We start from the raw sequence: 23,793 nt of genomic DNA on the forward strand, positions 1-23,793 counted from the left end.
TTTCCCAGTGAAATAAACTTTGATGGGTTAGAGTCAGAATTCTCAATATTTAGTGTTCATGGCAATTACCTACAGAGCTTATTAAAAATGCAAAATCCTGGACTAAAACCCAATATTAAAATTCAGTAGATATGGGGCATTTTAACAGACACTTAGAAAGATTGTGTTATGGATGATAGGAAGATTATACTTTCTTAAATTCTATACATCTGATGTAATTTTTACTCTCTGCTTTCCTACCATCATTATAATTTCAGTATATTCTTCTAAATGCTGACCAAGTGGAACAATACACTTATTTTCTAGGTTGTTTATTTTGGGCTTTCTTTGTGCATGTGTTTAAATTTCCAAAACTAAAAAGAGACTGCATGTGCCATAGACTCAGGTTTTTATTTTAATTGCTAATTTTCTGACTTCTGAGAGGAAGAGAGAAGAATCATTTGGGTAGCATGATAGTACCTTCTGTGATACTTGTTTCAAGGAAATGTCATTAAAAAGGCAACTAATGTTCACTTCGAGGTTTATTTTTACTCTGGGGCTCTAGTTGCCACCTGTTAATAATTCATGATGTTTTGTTCAGTAATGCAGTTAGCCTTTGTTACAGAGATAAATAAAGCTGAATTATTACCAACACTAATCCTTGTGTATATGCATTTATGAGTTGAAATAGCATGAATATTGGGTAATGACATTTACCCATATCAAGGAAGCACTGCTATGTAGATGTTGAATATAAAGATGTCGATACATCTATATATGTTGATATATAAAGATGTTTATATATGTAGGTGTTGATACAATCTTTGCAAAGTTGTATATCTGCTGGCTGTAATTCTACTAATTTGTCACAAAGATACTTTTGGGTATTGCAAATTCAAGTGTAGGTTGGTGCACAGCTTGCCCTATGGGATTTGCTTTTCAAAGGTTCTGATAGCTAGGACTCTTGTTAAATTTGGAATCGTCTTCATTTCTGTACTTGCTAGTTCCTTCCTAAAAGTTCTCACTTACTTCTACATAATGGAAGAGTAAAATCTTAGCAACTTCTAATCTTCCTTCTTAGACGTTACTTCTTCAGGGTGTTTTGTTTAACCAGTCAGGATCTCAGCTTCCTATGACTGTACTTGGATTGTAAGGGACGTGGAAAAGCTTCCAAAAAAGAATTCCATTTCTTGAAGGGATTTCTCTCCTCAGCCTCTATATCAATTTTTCTTTATTTTTTCCCCCACATTTATGCTTAAGTCCAGCTAACATTATTTAGGAGCATAACCACTCCCATGACCCAATGCTTTAAATAGTGCTGACTGAATTTCAATAAACTCCCTGTCATCTAGTTTTTGTCTTTAAGTAGAAATGGAATCAGCATTTTGTGAGAAAATAAGGCATAGTGGAAGGAGTTCAGTTTTAAAGTCACGCTGACATGAGCTCATTCAAATTGAACTCAGATCGTTCAGCCACGCTGAACCTCTGCATTTTCCTTTATCAAATGAAAAATACTTACATCTCATTGGGTGCTTTGTGAATTTAGTATAAGGATTTATTTTTCCTTTTGAATCGCTAGACTTTTGTTAACAGTGACTCATCTAAGTCAGCACTTCTAAAAGCCCCTATGATATTTTCCAAAAAGGGAATTCCTGGAAGCTACCATTTTTTTTCCTCTCTGAACATGTTATGATATATTTTGGACATGATAAAGCGGCAAACAGCTTTTAAAATATTTATGTTCTCTGCCCTATGCATGCCAACTGTGTTTGCTCTCTCCATTTCTTTATGTGCCAAGGAGGCGAGCCAAACAGTGTGAGAGGAAAATACTGTCAGGACACAAAGTCAGCTTGTCTAAAGTGTACTCTACACATATGTAATTTTAACGGAAAAGAGTGGAGACCACTCCCTGGCGGCACAGTGATACCTTGATCAACGAAGCCTCTGGGAACAAAGTTCCTTTATAAGCAATTCAGCTGAGTGAATTTTTATTTTAAAACGTCACGAATCAAGTGAAATAATACTGGCTTGTGTCAACTAATTCAACTGTCATATTCTGGGTAAACTGCACTTCCTCACAGAGCAGAAATACTTCACAGACTGTGTGTTGAAGTCTAAAGGTTGAAAGTATGAAGTAATAGGCAAAAATGTAAAGCTGCTTCAGACAAACTTTTTTTCACTCTTGCAATTGCTGTGCTCTATCCTCCACATACACAGGGCAGTAAGTTATTGCCCTTGGAGTCTTGCCGCTCTCAAACCTTCCTACCTCTTAAAACAGGAATCAACATGATTCACATGTTTATGAGTTACAGTAATGTTATCTCATACATCAATACAAAATAGCACATTATAAGATATATCTTATATGATACTGCCTGGCAATACCTCAATCCTGGCTGCAAGTTAATGCCACGTAAAGACTCTGACTTAATTGGTTCTATGTGAAGCCCAGAATTTGGGATTCTAATATACTTACAATGTTCCTAATTACTCCCCAAGGTTAAAATTATATTTTCATATTGTGGCCTCCATTTTTATAATATCTGTGTATATCCATGTGTGGGCTGCAGAATATGAGTCAGAGCCACCTGGGGTCACTCTTTAAAATGTAGGTTCCTGTGTCCTTACCACAGAATCACCACTATTAAATGTTGAAGTGTGTGATATATGTAAGTGTGTATATCTTTGCGACACACACGCACTGTGTGTTTGTGTGTGTATGTGTGTGTGTGTGTGTGTGTGAGAGAGAGAGAGAGAGAGCGAGAGAGAAAAAAACTGAAATCTTCATGTTAAAGGAAAGTTCAAAGTGATTATGAGTCACTCTAAAGTTCAATTATTCCTTTCTTATAACTTCTATGTCATGGAACAAAATTTTTGACCATCAGCAATGACTTTTAATTCCTCTTTGCCAAATAGAAAATTGATGGTGGGGTAGCTCTGTGTTATATACAATTCATATTTTTCAGCAATAATATTTATAATAATTTATACTCAAATTAAATGAGGTTAATCTTGTTTGCAAAGAAAAAAAAACAGACGAATGTTTTCTCTAATAAATATTAATAGATATTTTAATGTATAGGAGCATATACTGATTTAATGTGAATACTCAATCTGTTTTTAAATAATGACAAATTTCTAATGTCTATACAAAATTGCAAGTCAGAGGCTTGTGGTTAGTGTTTGGAAATGTGAAACGTATTTATGCTCAATCTCAATATGTCTCTTTCTCTCTCTCTCCCCACTTCTCCCTCCCTCCACTTTTACCCCACCCCCATTTCCCCTTTTCCTCTTATCATAGCATCAGAAGAAGAAAAACCAACGTCAGCAGGTAAATTTCCTATGTTATAAAGATTACTCTTATTTAATGTCATGCCTTTAATAATAGAGACTCAACTTTTTGAAGAATATTTTTTCGGATTTCAACCAGAAAACTGGCACAGGTTTATTTATTTACTTTTGTATTTGCTGAGCCCACTATCCTCTGCCAGACTAAATGATGTTGGTTAAGAGTTTTGAATAAAAGGAGAAAAGTCTTGAAATGCACTAATACAGAGGAAAATACAATACAAAATAGCCCATCGACATTAACAAATAAGGAAAATTAGAAGATGAGAACATTGAGAAAAATACAGAAAAATAACACAAGGAGAATGATAAAATTAAGAATAAAAAGGAAAAAAATGGTAAAATAAACTTTCAGAAATACCTGTCATGAGAGAATACAGGACTATCACATATATAACTGGCATCAAACATCACATTCACTGCGTTTAAGGGTAAAAATTATGTCTGGCTTACTCGTTTAGTTTTAAAAATGTAACTAAAACAATTATAATTTAATAACCCTGTAACTTGGCATTGTGACTTAGTTTCTTTTCAGCTAATTAGTATTTATCAAATACAGGCTGTGGCCTGAACCATGTGCAATGAAGAATGCAAATGGTAGAGATGGGATGATATTTTCAACATTGTTCCAGGACAGTGGGACAGGTCAAAGAGAAATGCCAGAGAGACTAAAGACCAGACACAATTATAAGAATAAAATAGGAGGAAAAAGCTCATTTGATTAATTAATAAAAGACCAGACTAACAAACCAACAACATCAGAAAAAAATAGAGTCAAACCCTGAGATGCAGGCAGGTAGTGGTTGGACTGAAGAAAAAAGACCACAGCATTAGTTGGATTCCTTTTAGTAATTGAGGAAAGGAGTTAGGCCTGAGAGACAAGAGCGGGAAAGGGCTCCTGAAATTGATGGTCAGAATGGTGCTTGCTTATATGGAAGGAGGGAAAGTAGCCCGGTTACTGGGACTCGGATGTAAGGTAAGGTCAGTTCAATTCACAGATCTAACTTATTTCAACTAGCCTGGCTTCATGACTTCTAACGCCATGCAAAACTGGACAAGGATTTTACCTGTAGGAGTAAATTCAAAACACCAAAATTTTAGGGAAAGAAAAGAAAATAAATATCTTACACATTTCTTTGATAAATTCCAAGGATATATAAATGTCATGTTGCATGATTTGTTATAACTGCCTTTAAGATGGAATCAGAGAAACAGACAAACTCTCAGTTGATGTTTTATTTTCATAATACTCTTGGGTTGTCTGTAACCTGATTTGAATAGAAACTCCTCACATTTTCTCCCATTCTAGACAGTATTGTATAGCCTATTTTAGGAGCAACCTAATCATGGGACTCAATAGCAAACTCATCTGTTTTTGAGTTACCGCTGCCTAGTTTCTGACTTCTCTTTGTCCTGACTTGAAGCTTTGCTGTTGATAGTATTGCCCAAAGACTCTGTCTATATTTCTTTCTATTGTGATATAATTTTTCAATATAGACAACCCATATATTTGGCACATAATTCAGGCCCTACAGAGTATTTACAGTTAAAAGTAAGGTTGCTATCTCTTTTAACCCTAGTCTCTTAGTTTTCTTCCTGAAAGGCAACCCCTGTTAACTGTTTCTTGAGTCCTCTTCCAGAAAAACTCCAGGCCTGTGTTGTCCGGTAGGGTAGCCAGTAGCCACATGGGCTATTGAACACTGTACTATTCCAAATTGAAATATAACTTAAGTATAAAATGTACACTGGATTTCTTTTTTGTTATTATTTTAACTCTAGCTACGGGGGCACAGGTGTAAGTTGGTTACATGAGTATATTACGTCTGGGTAGGGAGAATAGTATCCAATAGGTATTTTTTCAACCCACACCCTCTTCCTCCTCTCCTCTCTCAGTAGTGTAAAGTGTCTGTCCTTCCCATGTTTATGTCCATGCGTGCTCAATGTTTAGCTCCCACACATAAGTGAGAACATGTGATATTTGGTTTCTTGATCCAGCATTAATTTTTGAATCACGGCCTCCAGCTCCATCCATGTTGCTGAGAAGAACTTAATTTCATTCTTTTTCATGACTGTATACAATTCTGTCATTTGCATATACTATGTTTTCTTTATGCAATCCACCGTTAGCACCTAATTTGATTTCATGTCTTTGCTATTGTGAATAGTGCAGCAATGAACTTATGAGTGCATGCGTCTTTTTGGTGTAATGACCTATTTTCCTTTGAGTATATACTCAGTAATGAGATTGGTGGATCTTATGGTAGCTCTGTTTTAAGTTCTTTGGGAAATCTCCGAACTGCCTTCTGTAGTGACTGAACTAGTTTACATTCCCACCAATACTAAGTAAGTGTTCTCTCTTCTCCACAGCCTTGCCAGCATCTGTTGTTTTTTGGCTTTTTAATAATATTTGTTCTGACTGTGTGAGATAGCATCTCATTGTGGTATTTGATTTCCATTTTTCTGTTTAGTGATGGTGAGCATTATTTTCATATGCTGTTGTCTTCTTGCGTATCTTCTTCTGAAAAGTGTCTGTCCATGTCCCTTGCCCATTTTTTTACTGGGGTTGTTTTGCTTTTTGGTTTGTTAAGTTCCTTATAGATTCTGGATGTTAGACTTCTCTGACTAGGACTTCCTCTGTTGTATTTCTTAACTTTAATTGGGCTTTCTCTTTAGGTGTCAATCTTTGACAGCAGCCATCATTTTCTAGCCCAATTCATTTTTGTTTCTCTCTGCTACCCACACCTTACTAAGTCGCCTGCCAAGCAGTCTTGGTGCCATTGTGAAATTATTGTTTTGTATGAAGAAGATTAATTGTAACCCAGTGTAAGCTGTATTTAAGTGTAATATAGCTATTTGTGTACTTTTCTTATTCTAAATCTATTTTCATCACTTCTCTCCTTACTAAGAAGGTCTTTTTGTGAAATGCAACTGAACATTTTTTCTTCAAATACTTATCTTACTCCAGAGCTATCTGCATACCATTGAATTTAAATTATGTTTTAAAAATACTTTCATTTATAGATATGAGCAGATGTTTTGTTGTGATTTTACCATAGACTTTTAAAATAGAACAAATGCACTCTTAAGGAATATTTAGCTACATAATTTCACATGTGGATTATATTAACATTGAGAAAATGTGTCACTTACTAAAGCAGACTCTCCTTTTGTATAAAAATCAGACAATGGGAACCAAATGTTTTCCTTTTAATTTAATCAAACTGTATAATAAAAAGAGTGTATTAAAACATTTGACAAAATATTATCAAATTTGCAAATAAATTTCATAAATGATATGAATACAAAAATTGGATTGAGATTTTTGAGTTCATTTTAGTATCTCTGGCCCTAAATTTTTGCAACATTTATTTTCTTAAAGGAATCGGTATTATCCTGGTCACTTATATTTTTCAGTAATGCTTATCAAATATATATCTTTAACTTAGAGCTACCATTCATAACATATTTGTTTATTACAGCACTAATATTCTGCTTTCACTCTCATCTCCTTTCGCCAATAGAATTGATGCAGAATGATATTTTTCAAGCTCAGATAAATTTTTGTAGTTCTCTTTTAATTCATCTCTCTTTCCTGTTATTCCTCCATTTTATTTCAGTTATCAGTGAAATGAAATCTTTTATTTGCCAGAAAAATTGTATGTTAATTCAGCTTTCACGTTCCCATATCACGTATTTACCAGTTTCATACTCTTCCAGATTGAACAGTGACTCCTTCAAATATATAATTTATTTAAATGAAATATTTTAATATTCTAATAGGAGATAAGCTATTCTCAAAGTGAAGTAATAGAATAAATAATAAATAGATTTTTTTACTGCCAAAAAGTCAAAGGCTCCTGATTAATATTTGTTAATGTATGAATTTTTAATTTTAAAATGACAATTTTTTGAACAAATCTATACGTAATTTCTCTAAAAATGTAGGATTCTAGTGAATATTACTACACAATTATACTATTTAGTAAATTTTTTAATGTATTGGTATTATATGACAAATCTAGGTTATATGACAAATCATAGGAACACCAAGTTGGATTAATTATAATTCAATAGTTATGATACTTTCTGATTGATTAGAACTATTTTTAAAGTAGATAATAGATGTTTATCTTCAATAATTCATGAATGAAAAAATTTAGGAAGACAAACAATAACTGAAAAATTAGGGAGACATTAGGTAACATTTTACTTATGTTAATAGTGCTACAAAATAATGTGGATTTTTTTTTTTACCATGGAATACAATTGATTTGCCTTATATTTTGAATTATTGTAAGACTGCATCATTAAAACAGATAAGTGATCCCTCCACTTTGTTCCCATGTAACTCAGATTATATTTCATAAAATAAATTTAAGAATGAAAATATTCTTATACTTCAGAAAATCACATTATGTCTTCGGTTATTTCTTCATATATGTCCACCGTCTTTTATTTGAACTTCTAAATTGCCTTGCAGATAGCAAGTGCTTAATCAGTGTTTTTAAATGTCGACTTGTAGAGGGGATACATAATGTATCATGTCTGCATTTCTAATAGTAGGCATGCATCACTTTATTGATTGTGAAGCATCTGCTTCTTAATCATTTTCAGGTCAGAATGCTCTGGTAGGATGTATTAGCCTAAAAGATCATCTTTTTAAAATATATATATATTTTTTTTATTGTACTTTAGGTTCTGGGGTACATGTGCAGATCATGCAGGATTATTGCATAGGTACATACATGGCAATGTAGTTTGCTGCCTCCATCCGCCTGTCACCTATATCTGGCATTTTTCCCTATGTTATCCCTCCCCAGTCTTGCTATTCCCTGCTGTCTCTCCCCTAGTACCCCTAAATAGACCCCAGTGTGTGATGCTCCCCTCCCTGCATCCATGTGTTCTCATTGTTCAACACCCACCTATGAGTGAGAACATGTGGTGTTTGATTTTCTGTTCTTGTGTAAGTTTGCTGAGAATGATGGTTTCCAGGTTCATCCATGTCCCTACAAAGGACACGAACTCATCATTATTTATGGCTGCATAGTATTCCATGGTGTATATGTGCCACATTTACCTTAGTCTATCATCAGTGAGCATTTGGATTGGTTTCACGTCTTTGCTATTGTAAACAGTGCCACAATGAACATACATGTGTATGTGTCTTTATGATAGAATGATTTATAATTCTTTGGATATATACCCAGTAATGGGATTGCTGGATCAAATGGAATTTCTCTTTCTAGATTCTTGAGAAATCACCAAACAGTGTCTTCCACAATGGTTGAACTAATTTACACTCCCACCAAACGTGTAAAACGGTTCTATTTCTCCACATCCTCTCCAGCATCTGTTGTCTCCAGATTTTTTAATGATTGCCATTCTGATTGGCAAGAGATGGTATCTCAGTGTGGTTTTGATTTGCATTTTCTAATGACCAGTGATGATGAGCATTTTTTTTTCATATGTTTATTGGCCTCATATATGTCCTCTTTTGAAAAGTGTCTGTTCACGTCCTTTGTTCATTTCTGAATTTTTTTTTTTCTTGTAAACCTGTTTTAGTTCTTTGTAGATTCTGGGTATTAGCCTGTTGTCTGATGCATAGATTGCAAAAACTTTTTCCCATTCTTTTGGTTGCCAGTTCACTCTAATGATTATTTCTTTTGCTGTACAGAAGCTCTGGAGTTTAATTAGATCCCATTTGTCTATTTTGGCTTTTGTGGCCAATGCTTTTGGTGTTTTATTCATGAAGTCCTTGCCTATGCCTATGTCCTGCATGGTTTGGTCTATGTTTTCTTCTAGGGTTTTTATGGTGTTTGGTCTTATGTTTAAGTCTTTAATCCATCTGGAGTTAATTTTAGTGTAAGGCGTTAGGAAGGGGTCTTTTGTAACATCTGAGTTATGAGGGCAGATTCACTTAATGTCTGCTTCTTTAGCTACCAGAAGCTTCTTTTTATTTATCCTACATGAATCTTACATTCAGATATTTAAACATCTTGCTTTATTCAGTATAAAAATACATCAATGAACTGTAGAGAAATTTCTTCAAGCTGAGTTGTATTTTAAGATCTAATTACAAACTAATGAGATTCACATTTTTAAAGCAGATACTGTACCTCAAAATGAGTCACCTTTAGAAGGGATATATTTAATTAGATTATACTGCTATTGCACAAATAATTTTTGGAAGCTCTTTTTTGGAAACTTCCTTCTGAGTCTGTTTATGGGATTGCAACATCAATTGTCCTTTTGTAATCTGAACTGTGATACTGTATTTATCCGACTTTGGCCTAATATATATGCCTTTAAAAACAAAGATTTGAAAATATTAAGAATGTGAGGGGGTATGAAATACAGATACGTTTATGACTTTGAAATCAACAACATTCATCTGAACATATGATATGTATTTTTGAAAGGCCAAATCAAATAACACCTTGTAATAAAGTTGTCAGTGATTGCTTTCCTTATGTTGCACAAATCCAGTATTCATTTAGCTTTTATTTAAGTTTCATAATACATATTTCACAAACTGATTTTAACAACACTTATTTCTATGTCCTTTGGAAAAAATAAGGCATATAAATTTAAATATTGACTGCTACAAATAAACTAATCTATAGAAAATATGATTTATTAACTATAAAGTAGAGCAAATAGAGTTTATTCTCACAATTTCCTCGTTGCTTTTATTTGGTCTTATTAGCTATAATTTTAGATTTTTAGAAATATCATTGATTCATCACAAGGAAATCATTTACTCATTCCTCCAGGAAATCATTGCAAGATTTAAAACAGGCCTGGGCATCGAAAATTAGTGAATGGGATCAAAATCAGTTAGAAAATGACACAGTGGAGATCTTGTAGCTATACAATAAGTCAGTGGTTAAAATGAATTAAAACCATACCTTATTGTTTTGTTCATATCACCTCAAATACAAAACTTGCATTTTATTTTTTAAATTACTTTGTCATTTTTTAATACTCAGTGGAACTGAGTTTGCATTTCTATAAAAGTAGCTATTAATATTAGATTAACTCATATAATACTAAAAACATTAAAAAAGGAATTTTCAGATATATGTAAATGATAAAAATATTTTGTTCTTTTTTGTATAAATGTAAGGTACACAATACGATGTGTTAAATACATACATAGTAAAATGATTACTATAGTCAGGCAAATTTATATATCTATCACCTCTTGTTATCTTTGTGTGTGTTGGAAGAGCACTGACAATCTACTCTCTCAGAAAATTTTTATTATGTAGTACAATATTATTGCTATAGTACTTGTACTGTATATTAGATCTCTAGGCTTATTCATCCTACATAATAACTTTGTACTGTTTGACTTCCATTTCCTCCATTCCTTATCCCCACCCCTAGTAACCACCATTCTACTCTTATTTCTATGTATTCAAATTTTGTTTTTTTATATTTCATATATAAGTGAGAGCATATAGTATTCTTTATTCTGTGTCTGGCTTTTTAAACTTGGCATAGTTCCTCAAGGTTCATCTACATTGTTACAAATGGCAGAATCTCCTTCTTCTATAAGGCTGAATAATATTCCAGTATATAAGTTTCATATACATTTATTAATCAATAGACACCCAGGTTGTTTAAAAGTTGGTTCCTGTGAATAATGCTGCAGTGAACATGGGAGTGCAGATATCTGTATGATATTACTTCATTTGGGCATATACCCAGAAGAGGGATTGCTAGGTCATATGAGTGGCTTTAATTTTTTTGAGAAACTTCCATACTATTTTCCATAATGGCTGTACCAGATTACATTCCCATAAAAAGTGTTCAAAGATTCCCTGGACCCTTGTCCTATATAACATATAAAAATGAACTCAAAATAGATTGAAAACTTAAACATAAACTCTGAAACTTCAACAAAAAAAAATGAAGAGGAAAATCCCCATGGCTATGATTTTTTTGGATGTGACAGCAAAAGATCAAATAGCAAAAGGAAAAATAAACAAGTGCGACTACATCAGTCTAAAAAGCTTCTACACAGCAAAGGAAACAAGAAAATGAAATGATAACTTGCAGATTTGTGAGAAGATATTTGTAAAGTATCTATCTGGTAAGGGTTTAACATCCAAAATATTTAGAGAACTCATATGAGTCAATAGCAAATAGATAAATAAACCAGTTCAAAAGTGGGCAAAAAACCTGAATAGGCATTTCTCCAAAGAAGACATGAAAATGGCCAGTAGATGTATGATAATGTGCTCAACGTCACTGAGTGAAATTCTAATGAAAACCATAATGAGCTGGCACCTCACACATGTTAGGATGACCATTATCAAAAAGATAATCCTTTTGACAATCATATTAAAACACCAAAACACCAAAGCCATACTGTTCTTCATATATTTATAAAGTTAAAAGCATTGTAATTTACTTAAATGTAAAGCTGTATATGTGACCTCTTATCAGTTGATTGCCACTGGTAGTGATGATAGAGGTCACTGGACATAGTCATTTATAAAATATTTATTATTAACTCTGTCCATAGCAATGAAGACAGTGGTAATTTGACATACCAGTGCATCCATACTTTCACCAGTTCCTTTTAATTTTTTAATATTTTAATTATTTAAATTACTAACTTTGCCATTGAAGAAGTACACTTTAGAACAGTACGGTTTTCATATACAAAGGTTAGTAACAGAATATGGGCTAGCAGTAGTAAAGAGTTGAAGCCATGGTTTTATATTAGCAAGTTAAAAGCCATTTATAAAACATATATATATATATATATATATATATATATATACACACACACGCAGGATACAGAACGATTATTTTCTCTAACTTTTGAAATATTTAGTTTTAGTTCTACAAAAACATCATTTCTGTGTATGGTGAATTTTTTATTTTCTTAACTATGCTACAGATTTGTTATAGATTTCTTTCTCATTTTCTTGTGAAGTTTAATTCTTCATGGCTGATTATGCTCAATTTATTCTATAACTTATGCATTTTGAAAATAAGTGATGTTTTATCACATTATTTTCTAATGAACAAGTGTTGCTTGTGCATTCTGATTTTAGGATTTTATTTCCTTGGGGTCTGAAATAGAACTTCACATTCTCATTTCGTTTGCCTTACATTTGCTACAAACTTATCTCCTGTTCTATACACAAATGCATATTTCCCTCTAGGGCCTGCAGCAACTTTACTAATTGTTTTATCGAGTATATTCTTGATCATAAATATACCCTAAGCAGCCTCAAATATTAAAACCTAATATACAAAAACAAAAAAAATGCTACAATATTTAGAAATCAGATAGAAGTAATTATTTGTCGATTCTCAAAAGAACAGGGAAAAAAAAAATCATTGCTTCTAAAGACCTGGCTTTGGTCAGTTTACTAAGACATTAGTGGAAAGACCAAATAGTGCTTACTTTTCCTTTTTTAAAAACAAAATTACACTTCCTTTTTGATAGGTGTGTGATAGTGACGTTCAATTTTGAGAAAAATAATTGTAATTTAAATTCCTGTTATATGGATAGTGTTTTTTTCATATTTTTACTAAAATAAGCTTTGTTGTGGAACAAGATCATGGTACCAGTAGGGACTTCGGAAAATTGGGTACTCCTTATCTTTCTCTTTAGACAAGTTTAAGAATTAAACTATCACTGGAGTTAAAAATAATATCTTTATATCTTGCCATACATATCTATGAATATAGTTCTGTAATCTATCATCTTTCCCCCAAAATGTAAAATCAGACTTGGCATAAACAAAATTATAAAATCTTATTGTTAAATAAAATTTAAATCTCTCACGGTACAGCTTTAAAAACATTAATTTTCAGTTGCATATGTTAATTTCTAGCAATGCATACATTCAAAAATAGTTATGTATTGTGACATGATTCTTTAGTTCTAGGTAACAGAAAATTCGATTTAATATAGATTAAACAATAAGGGATTTAATTGTCACACAGAGTTGAGAATGGTTGGTTCAATGATACTACTAAAAGTCTAGCTTTTTATTTTCTTTTCCAATATTTCTGTTCTATCTTCTGTGGCAGAAAATTTATCTTTGTCTTAACACTGGTTTCTCCATGGCTGTAATGTATCTGCCAACAGCTAATGTGGCCGTATGCATCCTTATGCATGACCAGAGAGGGCACAAAAATGTTTTCAAAGCAAGAGTCCTGAGATCACTCTGAAGGGCAGACTTAGATCCCTTCCGTTTATATTGAGAAAGTCAGGCAATCAAGACTGTCCTGTAATATTGGGGTTCAGGGGTTCAGGGTGCCCTCAGCTCCCCTGAGCAGATGTTTCTCCAGGTTCTTGGTCTCCTACCCTCTCAAGAATGAGAGAGGGGACCACGGCGCAGTGCACAGTAAATGCTGGACTCAAAAGTGTTTGTAGAAAGTGATTTATTTAAAGAGAGAGAGAAACAAAAGGAGAAAGAAACAGCCAACTCTCACACTGAGTGAGAGAATCTGGAAAGATGGAATCAGGAGAGGAAAGCAGCTTCCACGAGAGTGTTAGGGAATAGAGATGGAGTTTAGGAGAAGACAGCCTTCCACGAGAGTGTGTGGAAGGGGACTCCAGAGGGAAAATCCAGGAGAGAGAAAGACGGCTTCCACAAAAGAAGTGTTCCTGGAAGGGGACCCAAACATGGAGTCTGAAGGGGTGAGGAAGACGGGAACTTTTAACCGGGGAGGAACCCTCACCTTTTCTAAGACCCCTGGCCAATGAAAGGAGTTCCTCAGAACTTCAGCTGGAGTGATTGACTCTTAGTTTCTTCCCGCACCTGCGAAATTCAAACATAAACCATTAAACCTCCCTGATGGAGAGAGATGGGAGGGGGGTGTGGTGCTGGGAAGTTCTTGCACTTAAAACTACGCCCCCTTGTGGACCCGGAAAGAGAACACCTTCCCTCAGTCCCATGGAGCATGAGATTGAGTTTAGCTTTCTTTGGAAATTATGAGCTATATGACTAAGATGTGGGTACATGAACAAAAATGAGGGTACTCCTTAAGAGCAGAATCAGAGAAGTGCACACTAGGTCACCAATCCAGTTGGAAATCATGGTTATAACATCTCTTTGTCATTTTAATTACCTCATGGTTATTTTTCTATACTTTGGTATGTTTTTCATCCTATTTTATAGAAACTTCTCTGAGCCCCTGAAAATCTGATTATTAAGAACTAAATTTGATGTGCATCTTAATACTAACGTTTATATTTATATGTGCATTGTCACACATTGTAACTTTTAAAGTCCTTTTCACCATAGCCTTTATATTTTCCTGTTCTGTATAAACTTATTTTCATGCATGCCAAAACTGGATGTGCACTATCTGTACTGAACTGGTCTTTTCTTTCTTTTAATTTTTAATTTTAGTGAGTTCATAATAGATGTATATATTCGTGGGGCATATGAGATATTTTCATACAGGCATACAATGTGTAATAATCCCATCACAGAAAGTATGGTATCCATCTTCTCAAGCATTTACCCTGTGCATTAGAAATGATCCAATTATACTTTTTTAGTTTTTAGTTATTTTTAAATGTACAATAAATTATTGTTGACTGCGGTTACCCCGTTGTGCTATCCAATGCTACATCTTATTTATTCTATTTACCTATATTTTTTTTACTCAGTAACCATCCTGCTCCCCACCCCACTGCCCCCTGCACTACCCTTTTCAGCCTCTGATAACCATCATTCTACTCTCTATTTCTGTAAATAAGTGAGAATATCCAAAGTTTATCTTTCTGTGCTCGGCTTATTTCATTTAACATAATGATCTCCAGTTCCAAACATGTTATTGCAAAAGACGGGATTTCATTCTTTTTTTATGACTGAATAGTATTCTGTTGCCCATATGTACCACATTTGAAAAACCCATTTATCTGTAGATGGACACTTAGTTTGTTTCCAAATCTTGGCTGTTGTGAATGGTGCTGCCGTAAACATGGGAGTGCAGCTGTCTCTTCCATACGCTGGTTTCCTTTCTATTTGGTATATACCTAGCAGTGGGATTTCTGGATCCTATGGTGGTTCTATTTTAGTTTTTGGAGGAACCGCCAAATTGCTTTCCATAGTGTTTGTACTAATTACATTCTCACCAACAGTGTATAATGCACGGGTTCCCTTTCCTCCACACCCTCGCTGGCACTTATTATTGCCTATATTTTGTAATTATGATTTGCGTTTCTCTGATGATCAATGCTATTGAGCACCTTTCCTTAGACCTACTTGCCATTATCATTTGTCTCAGAATTTTTTAAAATTTCCTTCTTAATTTCTTCATTGGCCCACTAGTCATTCCGGAACATTTTGTTTATTTCCATGTATTTGTGTGGTTTCCAAAAAAAAAAAAAAAAAAAAAAAAAAAATTCCCCTCATTATTGACTTGTATGATCTTGGAGAATATGAAGAATTCTCAAGATTACGAATGGGACTCTCTTTCTATTCTGAGCTGCCTGGAGCTGGGGGAGGGGTGACACAAGCACCTCTGTGGCCACCACCACTGGGATAGCACTGGCTCAGACCTGAAGCCAGCACAGCACTGTCTGGCTACCTCTATGTTTGTTAAAAGCCTTAGGGCTCTATAATCAGCAGATAACAAAGCCAGCCAGGCTTGTGTCCTTTGCTGCAGGGTGGTGAATTCCCTCCTGGTCCTGAGGTATTGTCTTCTGCTGTGGCTGAGCTGGCACAGAAGGAAGAAGACAAAGTCCTTCCCACTCTTTCCTCCCTTTTCCACACCCAGTGGACTCTCTCCCCGTGGCCACCACTGCCCCAGGCTCATAGTAAGTACTGCCTGGCTATAGCTAATGTTCATTCGAGGCCCCAGGACCCTTCAGTCATGGACTTGTTGTGAGTGCTGCCAGTCCTGGGACTCTCCCTTCAGAGCCGTGGTCTCCCCTTTGGCCGAGTACAGATCCAGAAACACTGCCCAAGAGCCAAGGCCTGAAACCAGACCCTCGAGAGCCTGCTTGGCGCTCTGCCCAGCTGTGGCTGAGCTGCTACCTAAGCTGATTTTTGGTGCTCATGAAGGTGCTTTGTTGTGTGGATAGTTGTTCGATTTGGTGTTCTTGCAGGGAGGACAATTGATGGAGGCTTCCATTCAGCCACCTCACTCTGCCTCCACCCTTGATCTTTTCTTTTTAAACTTTAATGATTGGTTTCTATAGGAACAACTAAATCTACTCAGCCTTATTTCTGAGGAACTGCTGACTATAATCCTCCTCTCTCATATTTTGAAAAATGACAAAATTGTTGAACTTCATTGCCAAGAACATTCCTAAGAGTATTAAATACTGTCATTAATTAGGTTACATTGATAATATCTTATTAGAAATAAAAATGACATACAAACAAAGCACAATAATTTTATATTTAAAATAGGTAGAAAATAACCATTCAAATGTAGTCAAATTTTTAAGCTTGGGAAAAAATATGTGACTTACTCTTTGTTTATATGTTGCTGCAGCATTAAAAATTCAACTTTTTGAAACCAGTATAATGTTAAAAGATAGTTCTAAAGGTATAAACCAAATTTTGATTAAATGTCTTTTGAAATTTTATGATTTTCTTTATATTTTGAATTTATTAATACTTAGATTTTGTGGTGTTGACCTTTAGAATGCTAGGAGAAAAGCCAAAAATTAAACCCAAGGTAACATCAAGCACTGAAAAAGCATCAACGTTAAAAAAGTAATAAAGATGCCATTATTAAAGGTAATAAAACTGTATAAATGGAAAATGATATTAAAAAAAAAAACAAAACAGAGTTTGTTTCTCAGGGTTCTCCAGTTCTGCAGAGAAACAGAACTAAAAGGGTATGTGTGTGTGTATGTGTGTGTGTGTGTGTGTGTAATAGATAGATGGGTAGGTAGATTTATTTTAAGGAATTGGCTTATGTGACTGTGAGTGCTGGCAAGTCTAAAATGTGTAGGGTGAAGAGTCTGGAAATTCAGGGAGAATTTTTATGTTAACGTCTTGAGGATCCTCTTCTTAGGGAAATCAGTGTTTGCTCTTAAGACCTTCAACTGACTGGATGAACCTAACTATACTATCAAAGGTAATCTTTTTTACTTAAAGTCAACTGATTGTAGATGTTAATCACGCCTATAAAATATGTTGATAACAATATCTAGACTAGTATTTGACCAAGCAGTTGGGCACCATCGCCTAGTCAAATTGACATGTAAAATTTAACTATCACAGAGAATCAGAAAAAATATGAACACAAACTATTTACTTAAGAATCTATTTCACAGAAAATAGCTTGAACATTATTTCCTTTGTTTAATCATAATTAATATTGCTCCTATCTGTACAGACTTAGACTTAGAGATTTCTTTCATTCCTAGTCCTCCCTGCATTAGCTGGATTAATCATTAAGGCCATCTCCATTTTCCTGAGTCATTTTTTTTTTTTTTATTGGCTGTCCTTGGATTTACTCCAATTTTAAATCTTATGAGAGTATGAAGATATATTTACTTACTATTATGGAGATTTCTTGGCTCAGGGAAGACATTAAACTTTCTGGATAGGATGGACAGGACAAAATGCCATGGGCCTTTAGTTCTGAACCTTTAACTGCTTTTGTCTTCTGATAAATGGCTGTCTACTGCCTATAAAGTCTTTTCCTTCTACAAGTTGACATTTCCTCCTCTGTAAAATGGGACAATAGTAGCACCCACCTTAGAGGTTTGCTGTAAAGATTGCACTCAGCAATACATGTAAAGGGCTCACCACAGTGTTGTTCCTCCTATAATGGGGACTGCACAGGAAATCTAAGCTGTTATTTTTCTTTCATTATTCTCCTTGCTGTTTGCCATATTAGTATTGTGATTTTGATTATGATTTTTTATTCAGTTAATATGCATAGGCCTCTATGTATTTTATTTAATTTTCACAATGAAGAAATGCTACCAAATACTGCATATATATAAATTAAAGAGGAGAATACTAAATTTTAAAATATGTGAAGAAATATATACAGTGTTACATAATAAGCAAGTAACAATCAGGATGCAAGTTTAAGCTTCTCTGGAAAAACTTGTACTTATCTTACATCAGCAAACTCAGCTTTTTAATTTACTTATGAAGAGTTTTAAATGTCGTATTTTCTTGTAACTGTAAAAGTTATATAGAGTTATTCAACTTTTTGTTATGCATATATTATAAATTTGTACATCATAGTGTGTGCAAAACTTTATAAATTATTTTAAATGCCTATCTGATCACTACAGCAGTTTATGAATCACATAAACATTGTGGAAAAAAATAAAATAAGAAATGAAAATCTCCCTGACTTCCTTCATCCATTTTATACACTTGCATTAAAAAAATATATATTCTGCCTTAATCTAGCTCCTCTTTCAGGCTTCATATCAATGGCTCAAGACAACATCATTAAGGTCTACCTTGATGACACCCACTCTCTAAATCTAGTCCACCAGGTCTTTTTAGCTTCATTTCAAAATATATCCACAATGTAATCAGACAGTCCAAGGCAGCATATTCTCACTCATGGATTTGCTAGTAGTCTAGGCCCCTCTCCAGTCTCTTCTCAAAAGAGCCAGCAGCCTGATTCTTTTACAAGGCTGTGAGCTCCCATCCCTCTTCTGCCCAAGCCCTCTAGTATTTTTCATCTGGCCCTACGTTAAAATTAGGATAGAAACTGGATATATTTTGCAACCTCCTCCATTATCTTTCTGGTTTTTCTTTTTACTACTGTCACCCTGTCCTTCCTTTTCTATAAGCAACCCCAAACACAGGCCCTGGACACATTCTTGTCATAGGGAGGGCTTTGCATTCACAGACGGGTGGCCTGATGGGCTTCTCTTGCATGCATCTGCATGCCTACTCAGTCACATCCTTCATGTCTTCACAGGAAGGCGCATTCTCAGAGAGGCCTTCCTTTGTCTCTAAAAAGTTCACACATTCTCCACTTTGTCAGTCTTTTGCCTGCATATTTTAAATATTTTTTTAATATCTGCCCATCCTACTTATGTAGCTTATTTATTTCTGCCCACGATAAATATAAACTCCTAAGGACTGGCATATTCTTTGTCTATTTTGTTCACAACTGAATCCTCAGCTTCTAGAACAAGTTTTTGATAGATGGTAGATGCTTTATAAATATTTGCTGTATGATCAAATTAATGAATAAGTTAAGCCAAACAAATTTTATTCTGACTTTATTGCACTATTAACTCAAGAACACACATAGCGCCGGGTGCAGTGGCTCTCAGCTGTAATTCTAGCACTTTGGGAGGCTGAGCTGGGCAGATTGCCTGAGCTCAGGAGTTTGAGACCAGCCTGGGCAACACAGTGAAAGTCCATCTCTACTAAAATACAAAAAATTAACTGGGCATGGGGTGGCATGCACCTGTAGTCCCAGCTACTCAGGAGGCTGAGGCAGGAGAATTCCTTGAACCCAGGAGTGGAGGTTGCAGTAAGCCAAGATCACATGACTGCACATCAGTCTGGGCAACAGAGTGAGACCCTGTCTCTGGGAAAAAAAAAAAAAGATACAAAGAGAGGGGTGATAATGGAAGAAATAAATAAATAAATAAAAGGAAAATCTCTAATTTGATAATAATATTAATTAAGCTGTAAGTTACAATCAATTCTCCTTGTCCATGGGTTTCACATCTATAAATTCAAGCAACCTGATATTGAAAATATTTGAACGAAAAAGACAGTAAAAAAAATAGCAATAAAAAATACAAATAAAAAACAATAGAGTATATCAACTATTTACATTGTATTGGGTGTTAGAAATAACCTAGAGATGATGTAAAGTGTGGGGGGATATACACAGACTACATGTGAATGTTATGCTATTTTATATAAGGTACTTGAACATCCGAGGATTTTGATCTCCCTGAGGGTTCCTGGAATCCATCCCCCAAAATACTGAGGGACAATATATAATTTAAATTTCTTAGCAGAAAAAAATCCATTGTATGATCTTTGTTTTTCTGCTTTTGTTGCAGTAGAAGAAAATTACTTTTGCTTAGTAATTTCTTCAGTGTGGTGTTGTAATAATGCCAGTGATTTAGCCATTGTTAGTAATTACTGGCAGGAAACCACAGCAGTGATTTTAAGACATCTCAAATATGATAATCACCATCATCTAGTGCTGGGTATGGGTGAAAGAGTGGGAGGGGTTAAGGGAGGCAGTGCTTCAGAGGACAGCACTGGTCACACAGTGGGCAGGGGCAGGTCTGCAAATCCACTTGGCTTCCTAAGTTTGAAGTCCACAGGAAATCAGGAAAGGACCTGCAATTTCTTTACACAGTAACTTCCCCATTATTGCATTGTTATTCATGTCTCATTAAGATGACAGACATCTTCAAGTAATTTTCAAGATTACGTGGTCAGTAAATTTTTTAAGTCTTTAAGTAACATATTTAAAAATAAAATAAAACATACCTAGGTATAGTATTCTTGTGAGATACCTTTTTTATTAAAGAAAAGATATTTATTTGAAGCAGATCTTCAACTGCTAGACTTCGGTACAATTTAGATATGTTTCTTACCTATGCAGCTATTTTTTCTTTCTCTAGACATAAATGTAAGAAAATATCTAGGGTTTTAATCCAGTTTTTAGAATGTTACAACATTATTGGTTGCTTTTAAAGCTTACTAGAAGCTCTTGAAATAGAATGAACTATATAGTTCTCAATAATAAAATCAAAGAATTAAAACCACTGTACAGATTAGCTAATAGTTTTTGCCAAAGCTTGAGATGTTCTTTAAATAACATTATGATACCTGTCTAAGACTGAGGACCTTTGAAGGTATTTCATTCCATAATTTAGTGTTTAAATGTGTTGGGAGGAATTGTGCACGTACTCAGCTACTAAGAAAAACAAAACTAAAATAAGACAGATTAGAAACAGAATGGTTAGGGAATTTTTTTCCAGAAATATTCAGCATTGTGCATCTTTGCCTATGTTAAGACAATAAGTTAGTTATACTAAGTCTTATTTATAAGATTGTCAAAAACGCACTGAAATATTGATCAATCTTAAGTTCTTACAGTGTGATAATCACCAGCCTGATATTCTTTAGCCAGAATGCTCAAGCAAGTTGTTACACTTTTAAAATTTCTGAGAATTTATAGAGCTGTTAGAAGAGGAAGATTAGCATATTTTTAAGTAACTTGAATTTTCAGACTGTGATTAAAAGCTGTGCCTGGTTTTAGTGCTCCATCACATCCATGCTTCTTCTCTCTAGGAGGCAGGGCAGTCTCCTCTATTCCAGGTCACATATGTTGTGCTCATTCTCACCTCAAAGCTTTAATCCAGGCTTGTCTGTCTAAAGCGTGCTTCCTTTTCCCTTTCAGATCTCCAAAATGTATCCAGCCTTTTACACACCTCTCAGGTCTTAGATCTTCTGTTTCCTGTAACCCACATTGATTTCTCACTTTCCAAATATCACTTGTGTATCTGTTAGGAATTTTTTCTGTGGTAGGTAACTAAAAAATGACTGGGAAAAGTTTCATTCTCTGTGAGATCCCAGAATCTTCACTAATTTCTTCCAAGTAAATCGTATTTCTGTGGGGGTATGAAAGAAGGAATAGAACAGAGGTTTGAGAAGCAATGATTTTTATCCCTAAAGGGATTTGAATTCCTTTATTATGTACCAGATGCTCTTGGAATTGTTTCTTCACCTGTGATAGGAACTCATTCTCAACTGGACTCATCCTTCCATTGCATTTCCAGCAATGCTGGAGACAGAATCAGATCAATGCCTGTGTAGTATCAATAGGTAAATACCCATACAAATACCATCATGCTCTTTGGGATCATACAGCAATAGAGAGTGAGAGAGCAAAGGGGAGGGGAAGTGAAAAGAGAGAGGGGAAGAAAGAGCACAATCAAAAGAGCATGGTGGTTTCAATTATAAAAAATATGGAAACTTTGTTGTAGGATCTTTATGTAGCAACCATACCTTCTTGAATTGGTGCTAATTACAGTCATGTCAGTCACATTTCCTGATTTATATCATCCCCTAATCACTTTGACTGTCTACAGCTGTATTCGTTTCCTGAGGCTGCTCTAACAAATTACCACAACCTCTGTAGCTTAAAACAACACTCATTTAATTCACACAATTCTGCAGGCTAGAAGTCTGAAATCAAGGTGTAAGACAAAACTTGCTCTCTCTGAGGGCTCTAGAGGAGAATTTTTCCTTGTCTCTTTCAGACTGTGTTGGCTGTGGACATTCCTTGACTTCATTGACTTGTGGCCACTTCACTGCAATTTCTGCCTTACCTTCTCCACTTTCGTCTGTGTCTTTTCTCCTGTTTCTCAGAAGGACACTTGTTATTGGATTTAGGGCCCACCTGGGTAATCTAGGATGATCCCATCTCAAGGTCCTTACTTTAGTTTGTTTTACCGTAAAGGAATACCTGAGGCTGGGTAATTTATAAAGAGGTTTATTTGACTCACGGTTCTGCAGGATGTACAGAAAGCATAACGCTGACATCTGCATCTAGTAAGAGCCTCAGGCTGCTTCCATTCATGGTGACAGACAGAGAGGAGCAGGCATTACATGGTGAGAAAGGAGGAGAGAGAGAGGAGGAGGTGCTAGTCTCATTCAACAACCAGTTATCCCAAGTATTAACAGTGAGAGCTCACTTCTGCACACCAATCCGTTCATGAGGGCTCTGCTTCCACATCCCAGACATCTTCCATCAGGCCTCACCTCAACTCTAGAAATCAATTTTAACATGAGACTTGGCATGGCCAAACCAACCATATCTAAACCACCGATGTCCTTAAATTAAGTGCATCTGTAATGAGATTGTTTTCAAGTAATGTAATATTCACAGGTTCCAGGGATTTGGACATGAATATATTTTGGTGAGGTGAGGGGCACCATCCAACCTACTATAATAGTGACAGTTGATGTATTAAATAAATGTACGATGAATTAGGTTGGCCATGCCAAAAAAGTTTTAAGTAAATAAACGTATTATGAAATGAAATATTCATAAGGATAGTGGAATATTAATTTTTGCAGCTCTCATATTTGGCATTTCTGGTCGGAAAAGTGGGTGGTTATACAATATAATGATGAAATCATAGTCTATTCAATGAAAAAGGATAGATACCCATACATAAAGCCTGTAGATATTTTCAAAGCCTCAGCCAATACAGTTCAGTAAGGATGGGGCTAACTTATGATCTCAGTGGAACCTCTGTTTTCTAAGAAGTTTGTTATGGGTAAAAATTTCGGTAGCAACTATAATTTACATTACTTTAAACTTATATATGCTTGTAAGTATTTTGTTTTTATTATGGAGAGAGGAAAAACAGATAAGCAATATTTTAAGCACATTATAAGATCATTCCTTTTAATTTTAAAGAAACAAAAGTGATATTTACAAATTTATTCTTAAACATTTTAGCATAGTCTTATAATTACTTGATGTTATACAGTTTGT

General features: G+C 34.8%; 1 protein-coding gene across 2 annotated transcripts in view; it reads left to right on the forward strand.

Annotated features, from left to right (window-relative positions):
* The window catches only part of EDIL3 (EGF like repeats and discoidin domains 3), a 439,880-nt gene that overhangs the window by 144,597 nt on the left and 271,490 nt on the right, over nt 1-23,793 (forward strand). Inside the window, exon 3 of one of the 2 annotated variants that reach the window (XM_032276660.1) lies at nt 3,281-3,310. The exons of the other annotated variant lie outside the window; for it this stretch is intronic. Within the exon in view, the coding sequence (XP_032132551.1) occupies nt 3,281-3,310 (30 nt within the window). The remainder of the gene's footprint in view (nt 1-3,280; nt 3,311-23,793) is intronic. 2 annotated transcript variants of the gene reach the window in all.

Source organism: Sapajus apella, unplaced genomic scaffold (assembly GCF_009761245.1).
Source record: "Sapajus apella isolate SASKATOON/1434 unplaced genomic scaffold, GSC_monkey_1.0 scaffold1, whole genome shotgun sequence".
In the NCBI taxonomy this organism is placed as follows: Eukaryota; Metazoa; Chordata; class Mammalia; order Primates; family Cebidae; genus Sapajus; species Sapajus apella.